At 44.9% G+C, this 23640-nt stretch overlaps 2 protein-coding genes across 2 annotated transcripts in view; both read right to left on the bottom strand.

The window, feature by feature from the left end:
- The window catches only part of Cnga2 (cyclic nucleotide gated channel subunit alpha 2), a 38310-nt gene that overhangs the window by 14257 nt on the left and 413 nt on the right, over nucleotides 1-23640 (bottom strand). The window contains exons 2-3 of the mRNA XM_051178255.1: nucleotides 23223-23383; nucleotides 22775-22845 (exon numbers count right to left, since the gene is read on the bottom strand). Coding sequence (XP_051034212.1) covers nucleotides 22775-22845; nucleotides 23223-23329 — 178 coding nt within the window. The 5' untranslated portion in view covers nucleotides 23330-23383. The remainder of the gene's footprint in view (nucleotides 1-22774; nucleotides 22846-23222; nucleotides 23384-23640) is intronic.
- Fate1 (fetal and adult testis expressed 1) lies at nucleotides 3826-5317 on the bottom strand. The gene is made up of 3 exons (XM_051178254.1): nucleotides 5154-5317; nucleotides 4795-4870; nucleotides 3826-4421 (listed from the first exon to the last, which is right to left on the bottom strand). Exons 1-3 carry the CDS (start codon nucleotides 5243-5245, stop codon nucleotides 4290-4292), a joined length of 300 nt encoding a protein of 99 aa, XP_051034211.1. The 5' UTR covers nucleotides 5246-5317; the 3' UTR covers nucleotides 3826-4289.

Here is a 23640-nt window from a genome sequence, read left to right as displayed (position 1 = left end):
AGGAAGCCAATAGAGGCCCAATGGAGCACATAATCACAGCTAGGTGAGCTTGAGAGCTTAGTCTAGGGTTCCCCTAGCCCTGGAGAAGCTATCTTCAATATGGACCTTGAGCACCCCAGGCTGCCAACAGCTGACAACTAGATACTGGGTTTCCTATCTGTCCAAGCAGCTTAGCTGGCCCCTCCCAAGCTCCCTGCGGGACTCTGCCTTGCACAGAGCAGATACACAGCTTTCTGTCTGAAGACTGCAAACTCATGGCCACCAAACCACCGCTTTAAAATGTTGACAGAGTTCCAGAATGCCTACCTGAATGGAAGCTACATCAGGGAGAAATCTGGGAGAAATAACAGACACTGAGAATGGGCCAGAACAGGGAAATTCGACGGACTTAGCCACAGGGGTTAGAATTTGAGACTTGAAGGGGCAAGTAACCCTTTGGCTCTTTTTCAAGAGATCAGGATTCCAAGGTATTCCTAGGTCCCTGCCCACACCTTCCGGTCCCAAAACCTGCTGTCTTCTTTCCTTCCCCAAGCTACTAAGTGAGAAAGAAGAGTTGGAATATCAAGTTTCAGCCTTTGTCCAGGGCTGGCTGTGACTTGGAGCCAGACTGGTAGAGAGGGCTATACTGGAAGCGTCTAGTTTCCACAACTGCACAGGTGTCATGGAAGACCAGCCCCTCCCTCAGGTGATAGCCAGGAGAGTTCTAACTTACATACGTCCTGGGCTCAAACCCTAGGATAAGCACAGATATATATTAACTCTGCATAATACAGCCTGGAGAGTTTGCAGGAACACACATTTAGCCATGTGAAGCGGGTTGGCAGGAGGAGGTAAGGGCTGTGTTAGCTAATGTCTGCCTTTTTCGGGAGAATGTATTCATGTGTGGCATGTACAATTGGAAATTTTGAAAATGTAACATGGATGGCAAATACTGATATTTACCACAAAAAAAAAAGATTAGTTCCCAGAAAAGTGTTCCTAAAATTCCAAGTCCAAAGCTGTGAACAAAATTATTCTCTGAGAACACTGGTGGAAAGCTTCCTGTCAGCCTGTTCCTTCTGCTGTACCTCAGTGATGCATCAGGCAGTGAAAACTAGGTTCTACACGCTCAGAAGCCACTAGGCAATAAGATGCTTCTGTGTTCCTCTAATCCTAGGCCTAGGTGGTATGGGTAATGTTTCATGGTGATTTAAGCAGCATGTCTTTGAAAAGTTTCCTCCCCTGTCATCAGATGTAAATGACTTCTTTCCCAATTCCATGCACACTGGACACGCTGCTTCTCCATGAAAAGAGTCACAGTTTTGAATAGAGGAGAATACAATCAGAGGACAAATGCTTCAGATGGATCACAGCCTAAGGGACAAGCAGAGGACCCTGCCATTAGCCAATTTGTCCCTGTGGCTCTTAAGGAAACCCACAAAGTGGGGCAGTGCTAACTTTCCAAGCTGCCACACAGATGATCGAGGGAAGCTGTGGCTGCAGTTCAGGTTTAACCTGGGAGATCTCCCAGATGGAGCAGGCTATTGGAAGGAACCCACCCCTAGCCTTGTCTGAAATATCTCAGCAGCCACACTGCAGGGTAGTCAGAGAGGCAGTCAGAGCACTTCCAAAGGCTCCACCTGAGCTCACCTAGCTCAGGAGGTGTTCCTCCAGGGGGACCACCAGCCTGTTTGTTTGCAACTCAGCTAAATTGCTCCCAGGAGGATGCCTTTGTTTCACAACATATTTTCAACCAGACCTTTACTGAAAACATGTCTTGTCTGCGCAGGCACAGGAGCACCCAGGCCCCAAAGGGCAGACTTCCCTGAACCTAGTTGCAGCCCTCTCTTCCTTGTAGTTGCCCTGTGGTGCTAAGTTGGAACAGTATAGAAGATGCATCTTTAGACCAACCATGTGAGGTATGACCTCTCTCATGGTGTCTAGTTTATAAGCCCATCTCTACCCTAGGTATGCCTTTCACAACACCAAAGCAGTGGGAGCATTGTGATGGTGGAAGGAAGTGCCACATGCTTGCTACCTTTGTGAGAACAAATGGGTGAGAACAAATGAGTTCTCCCTTTTTCTCTTAACCATCTGCATTGTGGACCCCTGCTGTAGGATAGTTGTATACTGCGTGAAAACACATGGCATAATAAAAAGCTGAACAACAAAGAGGAGGTATAGGCAGGACTTCAAGTAAGAGAAAGAAAAAGTGGGAGATGAATCTAGGTGTGCAGGAGATGCCAATGAGACATGAAGGGAGTCAGACATACAGAATGAAAGAAAGGTAAAAAGCCATGAGGCAAAATGTAAATGAATGTAAATGGATTAAATGAAGTTATAAGAGCTAGTGGAACAAGCCTAAGCTATAAGCCAAGCTTTCATAATAATAAATCTCCATGTCATTATTTGGGAGCTGTCTGGTGGGACAGAGAAAGAGCCGTTACAGACCCCATTCTTCCCTGGGGCTGCAGAGAGTGGAGGGAATGTCTTCCACAAAATCCCCCAACCCTACTCTGAGCTGAGTCTCTAGGGCCCATTTAGAGGGGCACATGGTGCTCTTGGCTCTCCCTTCCAGGGCAAAACACTTATGATTAGGCAGTGGCTTTTCTTTTTTTTCTGCAAAGGGTTTCCTCTGGCACCCTACTGCTCTGGGGCCAGAAAGAAAACTTACTAAGCATCTATTAAGTGGCCTTCTCTCACCTTCTAGCAGGGTGAGGCTCCAATGCTACATATCTAGGGTCCCACTGACCTGACAGCAGACCCTGTATTCTCATCTCAGTAGCACATCAGTCCCCAGAATATTGGAAATAGAGGAAGCCTTGCTTTGCATGGGGCCCCTAAGGATGAGAGAGAGGTGACAGAGTAATGGCCAAATAGGATTTGGGACTCAAGCCTCTTCACTCTTCGCCATTTCCCTCTTACCTCCTCTCTCCTACTCTCTCCTCTCTTTCCACTCCCCACCCCCATACACAGTTCTCTTCATATTTGATGACACACATTCTGCTACAGATGGAGATGTCTTGATATATTCGCTGTCTAGAGAAGTTCCACTTAGCCAGGAAGGTGACTTAAAAGTTCTAGGTTCCCAGAAAGATTTGTCTTGTTTACTTTTCTGTCATTGAGCCCCTCTCCCATTCATTCCATCAGAGCCCCCCTGAGCTAAAAAAAAAAAAAAATCTATGTAAAGCGCTCTCACACACAAATCTGAACTCAGATAGTGAAGATGCTAATTCCATGCCAACAGGCAATCAACCTTAAAGCTATCAAATGTGTCAACCACTTGGTCCCAGAAAAAGGAGTAGCTGTCACATAAGACCGCCTATTGGCTGAGCTAACTGAGATGTAACTTTTAAGGCTATCAGTACAAAGGACAGGGCTGTCACCTCTAGAGCTCTCTCAGGACCTCATCCTGAGATACTCAGTAGAAAGCAGGACACTCCCTAGCCTAGGACTAGGGAGAATTTAGCCTAGGCACAGTGTTTTCCCTGTCTTGCTAGAAAACCCCAGAGACCTATAGTTCCTCTCAGGAACTCATGGTTTCCCCTTGGGAAATGGAAAGGTTAATGGTCCTTTCCATGTCATTTTCTCTGATTGAGTCACTATACCACCTGACCTGTCCCACAAGCAATCATTGACATGACACCCATGGGAAACCTGGGCTAGAGACAGTGAGGGTGGGGAATGATAAGCAGTGGAAGACACCCAGGGACCTAGGGGAAATAGCAGCAACCCAGATCCAGGCACATTTTCTTGAAGCAGAAGGCTATCAGGGCCCTAGTGTACCTCCTAACCCTGCCCAAAGTAAGTTTGGCGAAGAACTGCGGGCACCAAGTTTTGCTGCGGTCATGAAGCATTTATTGAGCATATTCTTTAAGAAAAGGCTTGAGTGGTGTGGAAGCAAACAAGGGAGTAGTCCAAAACCAAACCCTGCCCACAGAGGATGGAGGAGAAGCAATGCTGGGTTACAGAGGACAGGCCACAGAGCCCTGCTCCATGGGCAGGATGCTTAGGTATTTATACCAGTGTTTCTTTCAGGGCTTTCGCCATTCTTTAATCCCTCTAGAGGAAAGATGTCTCAACCCAGGCACACCTGTGGTTCCCTAGCCTCATAGCTGCTAGAATCTCACAATAGAGTGAGCTCATCTCCAGGCAGGAGGTCTGAGCAGAGGAGTAAAATGACTCAACTACTACCAGGGGGGTGGGGGGGCTACTGGGAGATAGAATGGGGTGGGCAAGGGCATCCCTGAAAGCAAAGGGAACAGGAGAGGGAGGGATGGCTCTAACGGGGTTGTGGTGTCTGTGAAACTTCACTGGCGCATCCAAAGCCACACATTGGCTATGCAGACTGAGACCAGCAAGCTGAACAGCACAGTCTCCTTATGGCGCCAGGTGGAATCCTTTTCCTCAAGGTCACTCAGCCGCCCAGAGATCACTTGCATCTATGGAGGGACCAAACACAGGGGTTGTAAGTAGGAATCACTCTCATGAGAAAGGCACGGCATAAGGGTAGGGGAAAGCGTGACCTTAAGACAAAATGAGTCTTTGTTGCCCCTTCCACCTCCTTTTCTGTTCCCTGATTCCTGTCTAGCATCTCCAGCCTAAAGGAAAGTCAAAGGTAAACAACAACATGAGGTATCCAAGCCTTGAGGCCTGAGAAAAACAGAAAGGAGAGCCCAACCTCACTTCTTTTACTACTGGATACAATTATGACAAAGGCTATGAGAACTCAGGGGGTGGTTTTGTTCATAGCTGCCCAAACTACCCACTCCAAAGTACTAGGATGCTTCCTCCAAATGTACAACAGATGCTCACCTGCCTTCTCATGACTTCCATCTCCAGCCAATTGAGCTCTTCTAGGCCAATCTCTGCCACTATATCTGCCTCAAGACTGTTGGGAGGAAAGGTTACATGGGTCAGAGGTGCTGGTGGGCATAGAAAAGATACAGAGCAATAAGGTAAGCCTGAAGGCTTTTTGGATAAAGGCCACTGTCCTTCCATTGTGTGAGGGTTTGCCAGAGCATATGAAGATCCCAAATGGCCAGGAGGCAATGTTACCACAATACTTCAGGTACACACAACTGCTTCTTGACTGGGATGTTCACAGTCCTTATGGCCCTGTGCTCTGCTTGTTCCTCCCCCAGTAGCTAGGAACAAGATAATTGAGCTCTTACCGCTCATAAGGGAACCTCCCTGCTTGGAAGTTGCCAGGAAACTCCTGGAGATAGGCATCCCCCTGATTCTGATCTCTTGGCATACGGGGCATCTGCACCTGATGACCCTACATAAAGGAAGGAAACACCATTCCAAGTCAGTTTTTCAGCCCCACATTGTGCATGAATCAACAGTGTACCCCATAGGAGTCCCCCGATGTCATTTCATCTTCCTGTGCCCCCCACACTATGCCTATTGGCAGCTTCTAGCCTTGTGTGCTGTGGCAAGGAAAGTGCAGTAACAGGCTTTTCTGTCCTTTGGTAGATATTTTACAGGAAGGCACCCTTTGAAAAGCCAAGCTACCTACTGAAGAATAATGTAAACCTTCCATTTGATTTTAAGTAATTTAAAAGAAAACATCATTTCACACAATGGAGGTTTATAAAGAATTGTATAGTCATCCCTTGGTACACATGGAGACTGTTTCTAGAATAACCCCCTCCCTGTGGTTACCCAATTCTGCAGATTCTCAAATCCCTTGTGTAAAAGGTCATAATATTAGAATATAGCACAAGCATATCTTCTCATATCATTGTAATAATTTCTATATTACTTATACTGTCTAATAAAATGTAAATGCTATCTAAGTAGTTCTTATACCATGTTGTGTAGAGAACCATGGCAATGAAGCATCCTGCAGGTATTCTCTAGAGATGTAATCACACCACTCTCACCTCCTGATATTGTCCATCTGGGATTGATTGAGCTGATGGATGAGAGGCCTACGAATGTAGAGGATCTATTAAATGTAGTCTCAGGTCAACATGTTTGTTAGGCAGACTTCTAACACTCAAGTTCCAGCATCATACAGGACATCCCTAAACTTCCAATGATCTACCCTGCTCTCATTTGCTTTCTTGATATATGGAAGCTTCCTCCTCCCTACCATCAACTTCTAGGTAGACCTACCTACCGTGGGAAGACAGGAGCCCCAAAAGTAAGTACTCCCCACCATAAGCTAGCCACCATTTGTCAATACCCCTTTTTTGGGACGAGGACCAGTCACATTCCAAAATGACTGGCCTGAACCAGATCCACCAGGTTTTTGCTCTGCCCTTGGACGTCTTTGGATTCCCCCTAGTGACCAGGACTCACATTCCATCATTTCTAGAAAGAAGAACAAAGACTGCTATGAATACTGTTAAAAGTTTTTATCAGAACTTTCCGGGCACTGAAAACAGCAGAAATCACCCAATACCCATTCAGTTCTGATGCTCAGCCTATCTGTTTTTCTGTACAGCAGATAAGTATATATTTACTGAAGACCTGACTCTGGGCCTAGGATTCCTTAAAGTGAGCAATGATCAAGAGTTGAAATCCAAAACACCAACATCTCTATATAAGAGAGAACAGAAAATACAAATAAGAAAATAATCCATCCACATAAATTCACATAAGTAAATGGTTCATTAATGATTAAAAACAAAAACAAGCTAATATGTCAGAAGAAAAGCAGGAATCAACACTGAAATACCAAAAGCAGACAAATAGCCTTCCAGACTAAGTGAACAGCATACACAATGGCTGTGCGATGTAGAAGCACAAGTTGACCCACAAGATTAATTATAGCCAAGAGTCATTTTAGAGGATTCTCACCTGCCATCACTGGTTGTCCTTGGCTTTGCTCAATGTTTCCAATCCCTAGATCTTCATAAGTAGACATTTTATACTCTTCTCTGACATGGGAATGGACTTCTGCCATCACCACCAGGTATTCATTTGTAAGGATGCTCAGGGTGGATGGCACAGAGAAGACACTGGGAAGCTCGCCTCTTCCAGGGGTAGAAATGTGAGGGAGATATACTGGCACAAGAGGGTGGGGCCAGTTCTCCCTTTCTGTGCTCAGGCCTTGGATTGGCACCTTATGTTCCCACTGTATTTTTCTGGTGGGTCTCGTGGCCTTCTCTTCTGCAATGTAAGCAACTTGGAGAAGAGATAGTGCTCTAAGCCATGCTGTTTTTGAGAGATGCCCTGATTCATCTCCCCTTGATTTTGCTACTCACGTGTAGGAGGGTCTATCCTCCATCATGGTCTAGGAAGAGACAAGCGCTGGCATAGGGCCCAAGCATCCATAAGTGCCCAAAGCAGTGATAAATACCATGCTTATCATGGTTTCTACAAGCCCATCACTGGCCAATTATCTAGGGCACAACACTCTATCAGAGGAGATTCTCTGTACAGAACATCCTGCCTCCTCCAATGAAGAGTCTTCAAGCAAAATAGATGGCTTTCTCTGATCTGAATCCTGGGCAGGAAGCAAGGAGGGACATTCTGGGCTTGTGTACCCTGATGTATGTTTCAGCTCTGCCTTAGTTTTCCTATAGATTAGACCAACTGCATGTGTCAATTTAGTCAGGTCCTGATCACCAGAGAGTTCATCAGACATTCAGCTCTCAGTATGTCTGTGAATGTATGCTGTAGCTGTGAATGTTATCCCTAATGGACTTTAAACAAAATGGCTTCCTCTCAGTCAGGTGCTAGTACTCAACCAATGTGTTGAAAGAATCAAGTGCAAACATTAAGGTTTCCAGTAGGAATACAAAGGTCTTCTCCAGGATTTCAGCAATAAGTCTTGCTCAAATTCCCAGCCAGCCAACTTCCCTGCAGTTCCAGTATTCAATTGTTGAAATGAATTTCTATATACTTAGGAATCTGCATGTGCACCCTTTCTGCTATGTTCCTCTGTAGTGCCTTGGGCTGATGCTATTTTTAATGGTCAAACCCTGGCTCAAAGTCTTAGAGCCAGCGAAGGGAGAAAAGGTTATTTATCAAAGGAATCAATCACAACTGAGTCCAGATGGCAAGGGGAAGGGAGAAGTAAGATGAGGGGAAGGGAAGGGGGAAAAGGAGGAGGGAAGGGGAGAAAATAAGACTAATAGAGAGAATGTGGCTTGGAGACACCCCCAGCTCATTTATCCAGCTCATAAATCATTTAAGTGGGACTTTACTACATTCCTGGGGTCCTGAACAATTCTCACATTGGAAGGGCTACAGTGAAACTTGAGCTTTGTGGAGGAACACGTCTTAGCGGCAGAGAAAGTATCTGGTGCCTTCAGTAAAACCTAGGAGCTCCAGAAGCTGGGCCTTACATTTCTGTCCAAACACAGTTGCCAGATTGAGCAAATAAGAATGTATGAAATATATGAAGTTTAGATAAGAAAAAAATCATTATTCACATCAGTACTGTGTTCCATGCAACATTTGGAATCTATTCGCGGTAAAATTATTCATGTTAATACACCATTCAAATGTAAATGGATGTCCTGTATTTTACTTGAGAACCCTGTCTTGCCCTTCCTCTTCAAGACCTCAGTATTGGTTGAACAATGCTATTGTTTGTGTTCCAGTCTGTCTGAAAGACAATAGAACTAACAGATCTGGATCTGGATTGAGACAAGAGCTCAGAAGTCAGCAGCACTGACTTTTCATATAGACTTGAGCTAAGGTTCCTAGCAGACACCTCTGTGGTCAATTGGACTTGACCCACTAGGGCTTCCTGGGAACAGGAACAATGGTCCTTGTGCACATGGAGGCACTGCCCCCTGGTGGCACAGGGACCCAACACCTGCATCAAAGCAAGAGCGGGGAGACTTTGATTCCCCATTCCTGGGCCCCTGGGGCCATCCAGAAATACTCTACTTTCTTTGTATACCTTCTCTTGCATTGAGTGCCAAGGATGGCTGGGCAATAAGACACAATCCTCTGCATTAATTTCAATTTGTTCCATAGTACATGTCTAGCATCATATCGTTTATATAACCTTATCAATATCTTAATTTCCATCTGAAATGTCCCTAAAATTGGAATACAAATACTATGAAAGTCTTCGACTGTATATTCTGCTAATCTTGGAATTTCAAAGGTCTACAGCTCTGCCAGAAATTCCGTCATACTCAGGTCTGGAAGGATGGTCATGACCAAATGTGCAAAGTGGGTTGGAGAAAGCCGGTGCTTCAATGGTAGGCTCCCAGAGAAAAGCCAAGGCGTTCTCACATGCAAGTTAGACAGATGCTTCTGCAAATGGGAAAGAAGAGATCAGAACACTTCTGGCTTCGAGGTATTTCTGTATGTTTGCAGTGTACAAAGACCTCTCACAAATGAAATCATATATCTGAGGAGTGTGCTATTAGCCACAGTATGTTCTGGAGTCCCCACCTGCTTCAGAACAGAAGTACAAAATTTCTTTCCAATTCATCCCACTACTTTTCTCCTTCACCTGTGAACACCATGAGTGTCCAGCGCTGTTTGTGTCTACAAAACAGTGGGACTGGGTGTTTCTGTGCGTTCCTTTTTTGCATGAATGTGTCCATAGAACAAGGAGTGGCACTGTCAGGGTCAAAGGCATGCATGCTGATGCCTTTGAGTTATACAGGCCAACTACTATAAAAGTACATTCAAAGAGGATGCGCAAAGTGAGGTCCACCCAGGAAATAATTTTTTTTCTTCATATCAGTATCAACAAAAGATATTATGGGACTCTTTAAATGGACATCATTATGATGGATGAAAAGTGTTATCTATCTCATTGTTGCTTTAATTTACTTTGCTTTAATTATGAATAAAGCTGAACAATTTTTATATGTTAATTGATCTGCATTTCTTCCCTATGAACTATCTGCTGGAGGGCTTGAATCTTTATTAAAATATGAACTGTGTTATTAGCACAAAGGGACGGGGTGAAAACACTCTCTCCCTTCAAGCCAAGCTTCTTCACAGGAAATGTATCATCTTTTCCCTTAAGGTGTTGCTCCACTGGGACTAAACACATCCAGTTAAATTATTTGCGAGTTTCAGACTGAACCCTGAAAGGTATTTAGCTCGTACAAAAAAGAAGGTGTCTAACCACACAAACTGATGTCTCTCTCTCTCTCTCTCTCTCTCTCTCTCTCTCTCTCTGTCTTTCTCTCTCTCTCTGTCTTTCTCTCTCTCTCTCTCTGTGGGGGGGTATTCTCAGCTTGCATCATCACTTGCTTCCAATAATGCCTCTCAGCCATTAGCCTCTTCCAGCTGTTACAGGAGCTGAACACTCTACTCAGATTCCCTTTTCCACCTGCTTTGGCAGTGAGGTGACAGCAGCCCAGGTCTACAGTCAGCTACCAGGAAGTGACTCCTAGGCTTATTAATGGAGAATCTTGCATAAGTTGCTTTTTTGTTCTCTGAAACTCACTTTCCCATCTTCATGTGAAAGAATAAGCCAAATCAAAATTTCAAACTGTGTAAAATTTCAAACTGTGTTTCATGGTTTCAGGGAAGTGCACTGGAACCAACAGGGCTTTCTAACAGACCCTAGGCACTCTCCCTACCGAGCAGTCTGCTCTTAACCACTTTCTTCTTTGGGGTCCCTTTATGTTTTAGTTTCATTTCTGTTCACTGATAAATACCCGACAAAAAGGCAACTTCAGACAGAAAGGGTTGATTATTTGGCTCACAATTCCAGTTTAGACTCCATTATTGGGGAAAATTCAATTTACACACTTCAAACAGCTAGTTACATCATATCCATAGCCAAAAGCAGAGAGAAATGAATGCATGCATGCTCAGCTCAGTTCTTGCACTTTTACATCAATTAATTTAATTTAGACAACGACCAAAGGCCAACCTAATGCAGATAATCATTCATTGAGACCATCTTCCCAGGTGATTCTATGTTGTGTTAAGAAGGCAATGTTAACAATTGCAGCATGCAATAATTCATTAACAGAAGGTCTTGAGAGAAAACCTAAATGCCACTGAGAGCAATGACCTCCTGCCTCCAAGGCCTGCCTACAGCCTAGTCTTAGACAGCTGCATTCCCCAACTCAAGCAAGTAAGCCACCAGATCGTATCATCTGGCAGCTGGGAGCTTCTTTTTGCTAATGAGGTTTACACAATCTTCAACCTCCTGGAAGCAGCTGGTACTGATGTCATGTTTCAAGCCCCAGGCTGCTGCTGCTACCCTCAATAGACAGGAAAGAGAAGGGGGCCCAGTGGAGCCTTAAAGAGACAGGATATACAAACAAAGGGGTTCAGGGTCAAGCTGGAGTCGGCTGGAGAAGAAAGGTCTTTGTGAGCAGAGGAAGGGAAATACAAAGTGGAAGGCCCCCTTTCATGGTAGTATTTCTGTTGATCCATGAGCATGAGAGGTGTTCCAACATCTAAAGTCTTCTTCACTGTCTACAGAATTTTAAACTTTTCATGGTAGAAGTACTTCTCCACACACTCTGTAAGGTGTTTTAAAGGCTGCTGTTAATGGGATTCTTTTCTTTTTAGCATGTTTATTATATCTCTATATAAAGACTACTGTTATCTGCAGCCTGGGTTTCATAAATGTGCTACTTTGCTGAAAGAAATACATCAGACTTGGAAAAACAAATATGAAGTTTTCTCTCACGTGGAAAGGAAGGTGACTAGAAATGAGGTGTGTGGACAGAAGGTTCCTTTGTAACAGATACACAGGAGCTGCTTTGGCTTTAGACCCAGGAGGTGACTGACTAACAACAGGATGAAGGTCTGCCATTTCTGCCTGCCCCTTATGTCTATCTTGTTTACTCTGAGTCTGACTTTTACTTGAGTCTACATACAAATGTCAATCTTTCAAGGAACATCTGCTGCTTCCCTGGCTTATTCATCCTCCTTCAAGGCTACAGACACAAGGATAAGTCATTGTCCCAAACCTGCAGTCACCTTGGATTCCAAGAACAGCAAACCCTTGTAGGAAAAGCTGGTCTCAAGATGAAAACAATTATACATGCAGCCCCCATATGAAGGCAATCATCTGTGATGGCAATGCTACATTCTGAAGCAGCTTAAATGATCCCCGAGGGATGATGACAGTAATAACATATTAACAACTTAGAAGACCACCTTGTAGAATTGGAACTGAGATGATAGTGAGAGATTGTATATTATTGTATACAGTGAGGACTGTATATTGAGCATGATTGGCTAATCATGCATATTCTTTGACCCTCTTCCTCAATTTAAAACTATAGTTCACATCAATAATCTAAAGACTAATTAGGGGTCAGTGGTCCCCTTTATCTGTTTCTCTTCCCACCTCTTTGAATAAATTTCCTTTCACTATTTTTCATCACTACCATCTAACTGATATTTAGAAGTCAGAGGTCAAACCGAGCTTGTTGAGGCTTGTATATGGGACTTCTGCCTTAAAACTCAAGTACAATGTGGATGGCTAAGGTCAAAGTGGATGCTTGAATGATACTGTCTTTGTGAAACCTCATCAGTTTGCACACTTACGTATGTGCAAATCTCTTTTAAATAAGTAAATAAAACACCTTGAATGGAAAAAATGTGACAGCACTACCTGGAGCAGCCATAGGATCACTCAAATTTCAATCTCAATTTCTAGTTTTTTGAGCTCACCCAGAATGCTTGTCTTTTGTCACGATTATGTATGGTAAGTGCTACGAACAAGGATAAAGCTATGCTCTGTGGGCAGATAGCATTAATCAGACAGAGAAAAAGTATATGGATCTTTGGGAACTCTAGTATGCCTGCTCTTTTTAGAATGTGATGGGCGCTGTCTAGAGCTTTGCCAGCATAACAGGGAGAGCAAAGAGACATTTGCTCAATCACAGCAACACCTACTCTGCAATGAGTATAAATACGTTCAGTGGAAGGGATGAGCTATTCCAGTGAAGTCAAGTTGGAGCCTCAGACAGAGCCAGTCTTAGCTTACATCCCAGGAGGTAGGACTCGATGCCAAGAAGCTTACCGTACACCTTGGTGCTCATAGCCAGAGGCTGCTGTACCTGTAGGTTGCTGCTGAACAGGACCTAATGGCTTCCTCTGGGGAGGGAAACTGGGTCAACAACTGAAGGAGCTGCCAAGGTTAGGGTGATTTTGGTGTTCTTGGCTGATGGCCTCAGGGATAAGTCAGAGTTTCCCAGTGTTTGCCCACTAAAAATAGTGAGCAACAAGAGGGAGTACTCTAGTGTAGACAACTTCTGTCACTGCCAAGTCCAAAATCTATCTTCTCCTTTCCTCTCTGCTGACCCAAGAATCCTTACCCCCCAAAACACTAGCAGATCTTGAGACCTGAAGAGGCTCTGTCACATGCCCCTAAGTCATACAGTGGCCTAATGTCTATGTCCCTTAAAGTGGTGACCTTTGTTTCCAAAGAACCATTGAAGCCTATGGTGGATAGTACTTTTGCTAGTTCCCAGGAACAGGGTTTGATAAACGGACCTTGTGGAATCCTCAATTACATGCTGATTTCTCAGATGAAAATTATTCTGCTTTCAACTGTTTCTATGGCCACTGGCTGAAATGTAATATGGATGTAAAAGTCAGGAATAGCAAAAGACAAAGGAAAATGGCCACAGATAATGAAGAGGTGAACAAAAGTGGTGGCACACCTCATACTAGCCAGTGCAAACGGATAAGCAGAAGCTGCCCCTGTAACCTGGATAGAGATGTTGTCAAAGAAGTAAATAGACTCGATATACATTTTCTCATACACGAGGTGCACAGCAAACACTCTTGTATAGGTTACTGGCCTCACTGCCATGACAAGACACCAGAAAAAAGGATGAGTTGATTTTGGGGCTGTCCATTAAGCTGGAGAAGACATGGTCACAGGATGGTGAAGCTATTGGTTACACTGCATCTCTGTCAGTAAGCAGAGACAGATGAATATTGGTACTTAGCTTATTTCTTCTTTCTTGTTCATCAGTGACTCCACTCCCCAACCTATAGAGTTATATCATATGCTTTCAAGGTGGGACTTCCCACCCCTGTTAAACTTGGAAAATACCCTCACAGACACACCAAAAGATATTTCTTCTGCTCTTAAATCAGGCCAAGTTAACAGTAAGATTTCCCATTACAACTCTCATGTCTACAATTGATATTTTCCCAAGAATCTCTCCAACATACAGATGGAAAAGTTGAGGAGGGCTAGCACAGAGGTCCAGATGTGACCCAGTTCACTGACTCAGTGGCACATCTGTCATAGTCTCTGATGGGCAGGCAGTTAAGAAGTACTGGGGAAGAGCTTGCTCAGTAAAGAAAGTTTACGGAAACTTGCTCCAACCACTATTCTGTGCTGGTCTGCCCTTCACTCTTGGAAACAGGATGTGAGTAGACAGGTTGTATCTCAACACCCTGCTGACAAATGAAGACGAAAGTGAGTCACAGCTCTAACTGAGCCTCCAATTACGGCCAGTCTTTGGGTTTCACTGCTAGACTCTTTTTTTTTTTTTAAGACTCGCACCCAAGGTATCCTCTCTGTGCCTCCATAACCTGAGGCGCAGAAAGCTAAAAGGTCATGTAATGTGAAGCATTCTGTTCCTTGCACAGAGGTCATGCTTAGGGATTCTGAATTGCTGTAAGTTTCACACAGTATCTAAGACCTTCCTAGTGCCTTTCTTGATTTCTGAAATTGAGACCTCCATGAACATCATCTCTCCTCTTCCATTTCTCAGGCACCACACTACTTATTCTAATCCCATTTGCTCTATCATCCAGCTGAAACTAGCCCTTGTTGGAGTTATCAGATACCTTCCTCCTTGACTCAGTCTAATAAATCAATTCTAGGTGCCACCTTTACTCACTTCTTGGAAACATTTCATATTATTGTCCAATCTGTCCTTCTAGAAACAGTCTCCTCCTCATCAAAATCTTCACAGTTCCCTCTGCTTCGATGGCTTCTCTCAAGCCTTCACTCACTATCTTTCAGGCAACTTGGGCAACAGTGATTCCTCCTGTTCTAACCCTCCTTAGCCCCACATCCTCCACATCACACCCATGCCAGAATGAAGCTCCATCTGTGTTTCTCCCAACCTGTTGCTCTTCCAATGAAACTATTCACCAGTAATGGCTCTACCATCTAAATCTGAATGCCTTCTCCCCTCTTTCCAATTATCAGCTCCCTCTCGGAGTTCTGCCTCCTAATTATAGCATGCATTTTTCCCAGAGTGACCCAAACATTCCAACAAAAGAATCAACTGAGTCCATTTCAGTAACAAAACATAGTCATCTTCATAATCTTCCCTTTTGAAATGGCCACAATATCTACCAAAATTAGAGCAAAACCTTATCAGTAGTATATTTCTGTTTGTCTGTCTCTCTTCAGGATGACTGCAAACACCTGGCCCACCTATCTGGTACGTGGTCTTCTCAAGACCTTTCTCCATATAGCAGATTAGAGCACACCAGGACAGGTCTTCTTGTTCTTTAAAGCATTCTCTGTGGCCTCCCATTATCACTAGGGTAGAGAGCCATTCAGAATATTGCCTAAATGGCCTTGCACCTCATCTTGTACAAGACTTCCTTCATGTTACCCTGGCTTCTTGTTCCCTTAACAACAGGAAGGGGTTTCTATACTCTTGAATTTTTTATATATTATCCCTCTGCCACCTTAATTATGGATTTTATATACAAACCCCAACTGTACCCAGTGATGCTGGTGGCTGGGACCTAGAATACTGTACTATACACCTTCAGGAAACTTGCCTCCTGGCTTAAGACAAGACTATCCTAGCTTGTCGATTCTCTATCAGCACCTAACCTTGTATGTACCCTCGGTTTAAAGTATCATCACTGAGTGCCCTACCCATTGGGTTCCTGTTATCTAGTACCACCAACCTAACAAAAAACATTCTCGTATTTCTTATTTATTTTATTTTATATGTATGGCTATTTTGCCTGCATGCCTGCATATTTACCACACGTGTGCAGTGCCAACAGAGGCCAAAAAAAGGCTGAGGGTCCCCTGGAACTGGAGTTACATGTGGTTGTGAGCTAACATGTGGGTCTGTGACTTGGACCTGGTTCCCCTAGAAGAGCAGCTAGTGTGAGCCATCTCTCTAGCTCCACAGTGTCTTGTTTTAATGACATACACATCCTTGTTGAACTGAATAAATCCCACAGATTGAATGCTTTGGCAACACTGTAGGAAATCACTGTTATTATTGGAGTTACTACTCTTGTGATTCTTGAAAACAGTATTTTTCATCTAGAAAAATCATAGGACAGGGTCCAAACCTTTTGTCTTTTCTTTGGGTGATAGGGATATAGTATCTTCTCCTCCAGCCTTGCCAGCCCATAGGGAAGGAACATGTCCAGAGTCTTGTTTGAAACTAGCACAGAAAGAAGACAATGTGGAGACAGGGAGAAGAGGGCTTCAACCCAAGCAAATAGGAAGAGCTAACTCTGCAGGGATGTTGATCTTGACTTCCAATCTCGGGACTGTGATAAAACAAGTTCTTGTAAAAATCACCAGACTCTGGTGGCTTGTGATAGCAGCCCAGAAAGCTAAGTCACAGCACTCAGACCTTTCTCTTCAGGAGGCCACCTAGGGCCATTGGAATAGCATGGGGTGAGATAATTGAGAAAAGGTCTGTAATCATGAGATGAGCATACACCTCTTCCCCATGAGCCCTTAGTAAAATGGCATGTCCAATCAGGCTGTGCTTTGCCCAGTTGTAAAGTAAGAGTTGATTAGAAACCCCATAACTTGTGAGGCTTGTTTCAGTTCATACAGGTAGAAGACCTAACACAAACGATTCAATAAATTCTAGCTGTGAACATTTAGAAACAGCACATGTATCCTCCTCACATTAACACTTCAGAAGTTTGTGGCCTCTTTGTGTATTAACTTCCTTGAAGGTGCTAGCCTGTGGCACTTATCTCTTGGGAAAGCTCTGGAACTTCAAATCCTGAGCACAGTTCGAGCTTGGATCTGTTCAAAGAGCCTTCACTTAACCAGGGATCATGTGACTAGGAAGTTGCTAAACAACATCTCTGACAGATCTTACTAACCTCATCCCACAGGGGGTTGGGACAAAAGATCATATTACACACTGTGAGCACAAACTTCAGGATCCAGACTATCTCTGCTTCCAACTGGCTCCTAAACTGGTTTGGGCTGTTTCCTTATCCACACAATCTGATTTTGGTTCCAGCCTTCCACATTCTGGGCAATTTAGGGAGTCATCTAGGCTCTAAGATGGACCAGGACAAGGGAGAAGTTGATGCCATTTGCTTTTATTTTTATTCATTATTTTCTTATACAGAAAGAGACAAAACTTAACAGCTAAACTCAACAATTGAGAAAAGGGAGCCAGAGAGCATGCATGGGAAAGGTAAGAAGCAAGTTGGTTTGTTGCCCCCAGGCTCCATTTGAAATCCCAACATATGATTGAATGTACAGATGTCCCAGCTTACATCTGTCAACACAGAAATACAAGCACAGTTTCAAATGGTACCAAAATTAATCCATTTCACAGCAATCATTTTTATAAGCTCAGTTGCACATATTGGGGTTGCCACTGTCACAAATTCACAATGACAGAGTAAAAGAGCAGGTGAATTCAGGCCTGGGAAAGTGGCATCAGTGAGGCCAGACAGGTGGGGAGGCAAAAAGCAGCTGGAGGGCTGGTCCCAATCCTAAGTATCAGTCTTAATGCTCGCTGGGGGTTGGAGAAGGGGGCAGGCACGGTCAGCGGTCAGATAGCAGTACTGGCAAACAACTGTTGAGGCATTGAACTGAGGGGGTGTGCTGTTTGGAAATCTTTGTCAGAGAAATTCTTGGTAGAGAGAAATTCGACTCCTACAGCCTGGGAAAGGAGAAGCTCCAAGTTTGAAGACTTGGGGGTGGGTGAGAGCAGGCAGTCTGCTAGTGCAACATCTGCTTTACAGAACACTTAGAAAAACATGTACTTGTGTTGGAATAGCAGTCACAATCACAAACTATGCTGTTCACAGGATAAATACAGACACAGAAGAAGGCTTCAATATCTAACATTCCCATAATGGAGAGAGAACAAGGGATCACCCCGCACAGAAAGAGCCTTACACACAAGAACTGCTAAACTCCAAGCTGAAGGCACAATGAAGGGATCCTAGGTACCTGGAGCTTTTCATTGGGAAAGGGTTCCAATTTTAAACTGAATTCCTTTCCCAAAGAAGCCCCTGAAGACTGACTGAAGGGAAGACACTTTCAAATATTTTTATGTAGCAAGAGTAGCAGTGACTGTGAATTATCTCCAATTTGGATTTCCTCTAAGTTCTGAATTAGTGGGCTCAAATTAATGGGCTTTTACTGTGGTTGGAAGCAGTCTGACTACAGCAGTCTAAAATTAGCTAATTATACTGATTAGTATTAGGAGACTTCAGTGGGGAAGATGTGACTGTTTCAGAATCAGTGACGCCTGGAAATGGAGCTTCAGCACTTGACAAGCTGAAAAGCAGCCCAGTCCTGCAGCAGCTTAAGCTTGGCTGTGAGCAAACACATAATCAGAACACACACACTATTCTAAAAAGACACAGACCTGGGGACTCACAGGCTCTCTCTGCCATTTTGCTCTCACTTGAATTAAAAGACAATCTAGTAACAATGTTGGCTATTTTTTTCCCTTGGTTTTCTAATGGGATGCCATTTGGTTGTCAAAAGATCCATCAACTCTGGCTGGAATCTGGGGAGTCACCATCCACTGGGAGAGGGGAAGCATCTGGTTCTAACTGCTTAAACAGAAAACACTGCTGTCCCTAATCCCTAATGCTTGAACTACCAAAAAGACAATGTCCAAACAATTGGGCAGATGCTTGTTTGCTGGAGCACCCTAAGGAATTCACACTAATGGCAGTGGGATTGGCAACTAGCAGAGGAGGCCTCTGTTTCCCAGGTCCGACTACTCGGGATCACACCTCTGTGATCAGCCAGGGCGCAACACAGCTGTGCAGCGGTATGCACATGCCAGGCACCTGTGCGCCCACTCTTTTGTGCTTTCATTTTGAAAACCCGAAGTGATGGGCAGTCTGGGAGGGGACTGACAGGGTTGCCATTCTTATGTAAAAAGTCTTAAAAAGGTTTTGGTTGAAAACAAGTGACAGTCCTATTTTAAGGAAAATTTTAAAGCCTTTTCATTTTTAGTGAAAAATATCTAAGTAACTAACCCCACCATTCCGAAAGTCAAAATCACACACACACACACACACACACACACACACACACACACACACACTTTGTTTCTGTCTCTGTCTCACACACACTCATTCTCTCTCACACACACTCATTCTCTCTCTCACACACACTCATTCTCTCTCACACACACTCATTCTCTCTCACACACACTCATTCTCTCTTACACATTCTTTCTCTCAAACACACACACACACTCAGGAATTCTCAGATTTCCTTCAGCTGCTGACACCTACAGAATAGGCATGTGAATGGGAGGGGTTCCCACACAGTACGGGCCCCACAAGATAAAAAGTCTTCCCTTCAGAGAAGATCCCCCCTGGAACAAATATAACCACACACCAGTTATCATTTCATAAAAACAATGACAAAAGACAACATGCCCACGTGTACAAACACACACACACACACACACACACACACGTCTCAAACAAACAAAAATGTGGCTACTGAAGTGTTAGCATTATATCAAATCAATGTCTATACAAAGACAGAGTTTGAAAAGATATGTACAGGGCATTCGTAAAAGCCAAGTGTGCACCTTGAGGGATTATGCCCATTAGATATACTAAGCACTATGCTGTGAAAAACCACTGCAGAGGCCTTGGCACAAGTACCTGGAAGAGCTCTGTGAAGCACCTGACCCAGAGTTCACAGGCCACATGCAAGGAACTGCTTCTCATTCACCCTGCATGGTCCTCAGCTCCTGGGAGCTACAGATCACTCTTGATAGGCCTTGGCTTGGGGGTCAGTTTCTTGCCCTTACCCCTTACCCTTGCATTTCTAGCCTTTAGCTGCCAGGCAGCTCAACAGAAAAATCTCAACCTATGCCAAAGGCAGTGGGCATTCTGTGGCTCTGGTCAGTGGTGCCTATGCCTGACTCTCTGCTAGATGGGGGAAGAGTCACATTGGGGTAAGTCTGTTGTCATACATCTCAGGTCACAATCAGGCACCAGCTTAACAAAATGCTTAGAGAGGCTTGGATGACCCAGAGCTTCCAGCTTACCCAGGATCCCCATCATGTCTGGATGAGACTGATCCCAATCTCCATCACGGAAAAAGCAGGGGACTTCTGATCCCCAAATCCCTTCACTAGGAAGGGCCAGAGTACAATACTAGAAGTCCAATGGAGAGAAATAATGAAAAGAAACATGGAAAGAAAGAAAGAAAAGGGAAGAGGGAAGACATGAAGGAAAGAAAGCAGGAAGAAAGGGAGGGAAGATGTAAATGGAGGGACAAAAGGAAGAATGCCATAGGCCAGCATTTCTGGTATCAGGAAACCCTGGGAAGACAGGAAGGCCCACATAGGGTCAAATGGAAAGAGAGTGATTCCCAAAGTTGACACTCAACATCAGAGGCATTTGAAGACCTCAGTTAAAACCAGTCCCTTACAGCTATACTTAGTTCTGGAAGAATCTTGCTAAGGGAAAACTTCACTGGTTCCAAGGTGCTTCAAGCATTTCACAAGCATTAGCTCCATCAGCCTCCAATGGGTCTGTGAGGTAGGGGAGCCACATGGTTGAGTTATCCAAACGGGCAACCTCACTGGGGTAAGAACATAAGTGTAACTAGAAACACACCCCCGGGAAAGTGCCCTGCACTGGAACAGCCTCTAGAAGTCATCTGGGGTCTTAAGGTAGGGCTGCATTCAAGGAATGTGTCTCAGTGCCTGCCTCAGAGGGCTGCTTAGACAAAAGGAAGCTTGTCAACTCTGCGGGTTGGAAAGCACTGCAGTTGCCAACAGACCCACGCTATGCAGTCTTTTGGGGCCCCACAAAAATGTGCTACATTTTTTAAAGCACCACAGAGGAAAAATAATTTGGCACAGAGACCAGGAGAATAGAACTGGGGTGGGTAGAGATGGTATCAACAGTGTCTTTTACTTCATTGACAGTTAAAGAGCAAGTCACCTCTGCCCAAACATGTTCCAAAGCCTCACTGAAAACACATCAGCACCTGGCCATGGCAGAGAAAACCCCAGGTAGGCCTTAAACCCCAGGTCATGGGCTCCCCCATTAAGAAAAATTTTAAGAGACACTTCGGGAACTTCTCCCTTTATGGGCACCATCATTAGGAGAGATCACAACCTAAACTTCAAGTTCAATGCACCTATTTACAAAAAAAAAAAAAAGGAAGTATCCTAAAACTTCAAAGCCAGACAGCACAGTGCTCATGGTTTTAACTATCTTATGGATTTATCAACCCCACAAAGGAGGAAACTTGAGCTTTCTGTGCCAGTCCATAACAACCAGGGAGAGGCCCTGGACTCCATGGGGGAAGGGAACATTAGTCTCCCTAACAGAGTACTCCAGGGCTACGTGTGGACATATGCCAGGGGGCCTGGTTTTAACACAGCGGGTACACATCAGAAACAAGATGGCAGAGTTCAAGTGGGCCCCTTAATTGGTCTGGAAGGAGCTCTGCCACTCAGCCCCCTTCCCTCCTCCTTCCCATGCCCTACCCTCCTACCAGGTTGATCTACACATAGATTTCACCCTGGTCAGGAGCATAGAGGTGGGTGTTGAAGGAAGGCTGTGCCAAGGTCTGTTCGATTGATTTTTTTGGAGGGTTTCAAAGGGTCCAGGTGCTAGTGTTTGCATCTATGGTTCATTATTTCTTATAACTTGTGTTTGTTCCTAAATCAACCTTATTTCTATCGTCATAATATAAGTGAGGACAGTAAGCATGGGTTCTTGAGAGAGGGGAGACTGCAGGGCTGACTTGACCCCCTCATCTCTGTGGCCTAGGTCTCCAGACACACAGGGGTCCCCAGACAGCCCCACAGCCCTAGAGATGAGCCTGTGGTCATTTTGGCCACAATCAAGACCATGGGATGGTTCCTTTGGCATTGGAGAAGCCAGTCCCTAAAGAAAGGGCAAGACAGTGGGGACTTGAGAGCGGCAGGGGCAGGGGATGGTGGTTTGAAAGACCCAGGCTCTCAGGTCTGTAGCTTTTCCCAGGGGGATCATGCACTTGTCCTATGCCCCCACCACACACACACACACACACACACACACACACACACACGCATACACCCACAACTGTCTCTGCCAACTGACTTCCTACAAATCCACGGTTGGGGAATTATTTGGCAACAATGAGGCTAAGGCTGTTTTGTGGTGGCACAGTCTTTCAGAAGTCCAAAAGGAAGCAGGCTACCTCTGGAAGAGGCTTTCATACAGGCCAGGACCTGTGTTCAGCTACTTGTCTGCACTGGGGCTGGCTGCCACAATCTCTTCATACTTTGGGGGAGGGTCACTGTAAGAGACACTGGCCTCCTCACTGCTGCCTTCCTGGGGTGCAGTCACCTCCTCGTAGGAGGGGGGAGGTGTAGCGCTGGACAGTCTGGAGAGAGAGAGCTCAGGGAGGTAGAGGGTGCTCTCCAGTCGGACAGTGGTTCTGCCTCCCCGGCTGGGCCCCAGGACTATCTGTGGGTTATTCCCTGCCTCCCGGTGCCCAGAGGACTCCCCCTGGCTATGCACAGTGCCCCTGTATACCATGACTCGGGGGAGGTTGTGTCCAGTGCGATTGGCTAGGTACCGGTTCTGAGCATAGGAGGGGTGGTGACGAGTTGCTTTCTGCAGCTGGCACCTCCAGATGATGAACAAGGCAATGACAATCAGCAAGACTACTCCCAGAAGGGGCACTACCACATACATGGCATCTGAGCTCTGTGAGGGATCTCGGACTGAGTAGACGGCATTTGGATATCCCTTCCAAAACTCCATCTGCAAAAGAAGAAGGGCTACTCACTCCTGAGGAAGACAAACCGGGCAGTGCTCACCTAATATCCATGCTCTGGACATCTGAGACCTCCAGCAAATCATGTACCAAGGACAGGCTTATGATTCCTTCTCCACCCTGAAGCATCTTACTGGCCTGAAAGAGCTCTCAGAAAGCCTGGGAATCCACCAAATATTAAAGGCAAAGCTACCAGATTAGAAAGTTCCCACAAATCATGCAACAGACCGACAGGAAAAACCCCGTGCTCCTTTAGGCGCCAACAGGCAGGACGTAGCCTGGGATGGTGTTCTTCCCTTGTTCTATTCTTATTATTCCCAAGAATGTACCTCATCCCAGAACCCAGCCCCAGGGCAGTACGTGCCGTTTTTTCTTTGTTCTCAAACACTTCCTTGACCTCTTCATAGCTGCAGATCTCTTCCATGCACTCCCGCTCGATGGTGCCCTGACGCAGTTCCTCCAGAAACTCATTGGCACGAGGGAATCGTTTCAGGACTGCATGGGCATTCTTGGCTTCCAGAAACACTGAAAAGAGAACCACAGTGAATCCAAATTCAGTTCCAACAAATCAGACTGGCTCAATCATGAAGGGAAATAGAGCAAATCCAACAGACCTAAAGCCAGGCCTCCAACCAAAGACCAGACCTGGCCTATTGCAATGAAGATGAGGACTGACTTTCTATAATGCTGTACTCTCCAGCATGACCTCCGGGTCACAAAGGGGCCAGGTCCTTTGCCATACCAAGGAAAATAAGACCTAATTGAGAAGGAATTTCAAGTTG

Source organism: Phodopus roborovskii, unplaced genomic scaffold (assembly GCF_943737965.1).
Source record: "Phodopus roborovskii unplaced genomic scaffold, PHOROB, whole genome shotgun sequence".
Lineage (NCBI taxonomy): Eukaryota > Metazoa > Chordata > Mammalia > Rodentia > Cricetidae > Phodopus > Phodopus roborovskii.
This window is presented reverse-complemented; position numbering and strand designations above follow the sequence as displayed.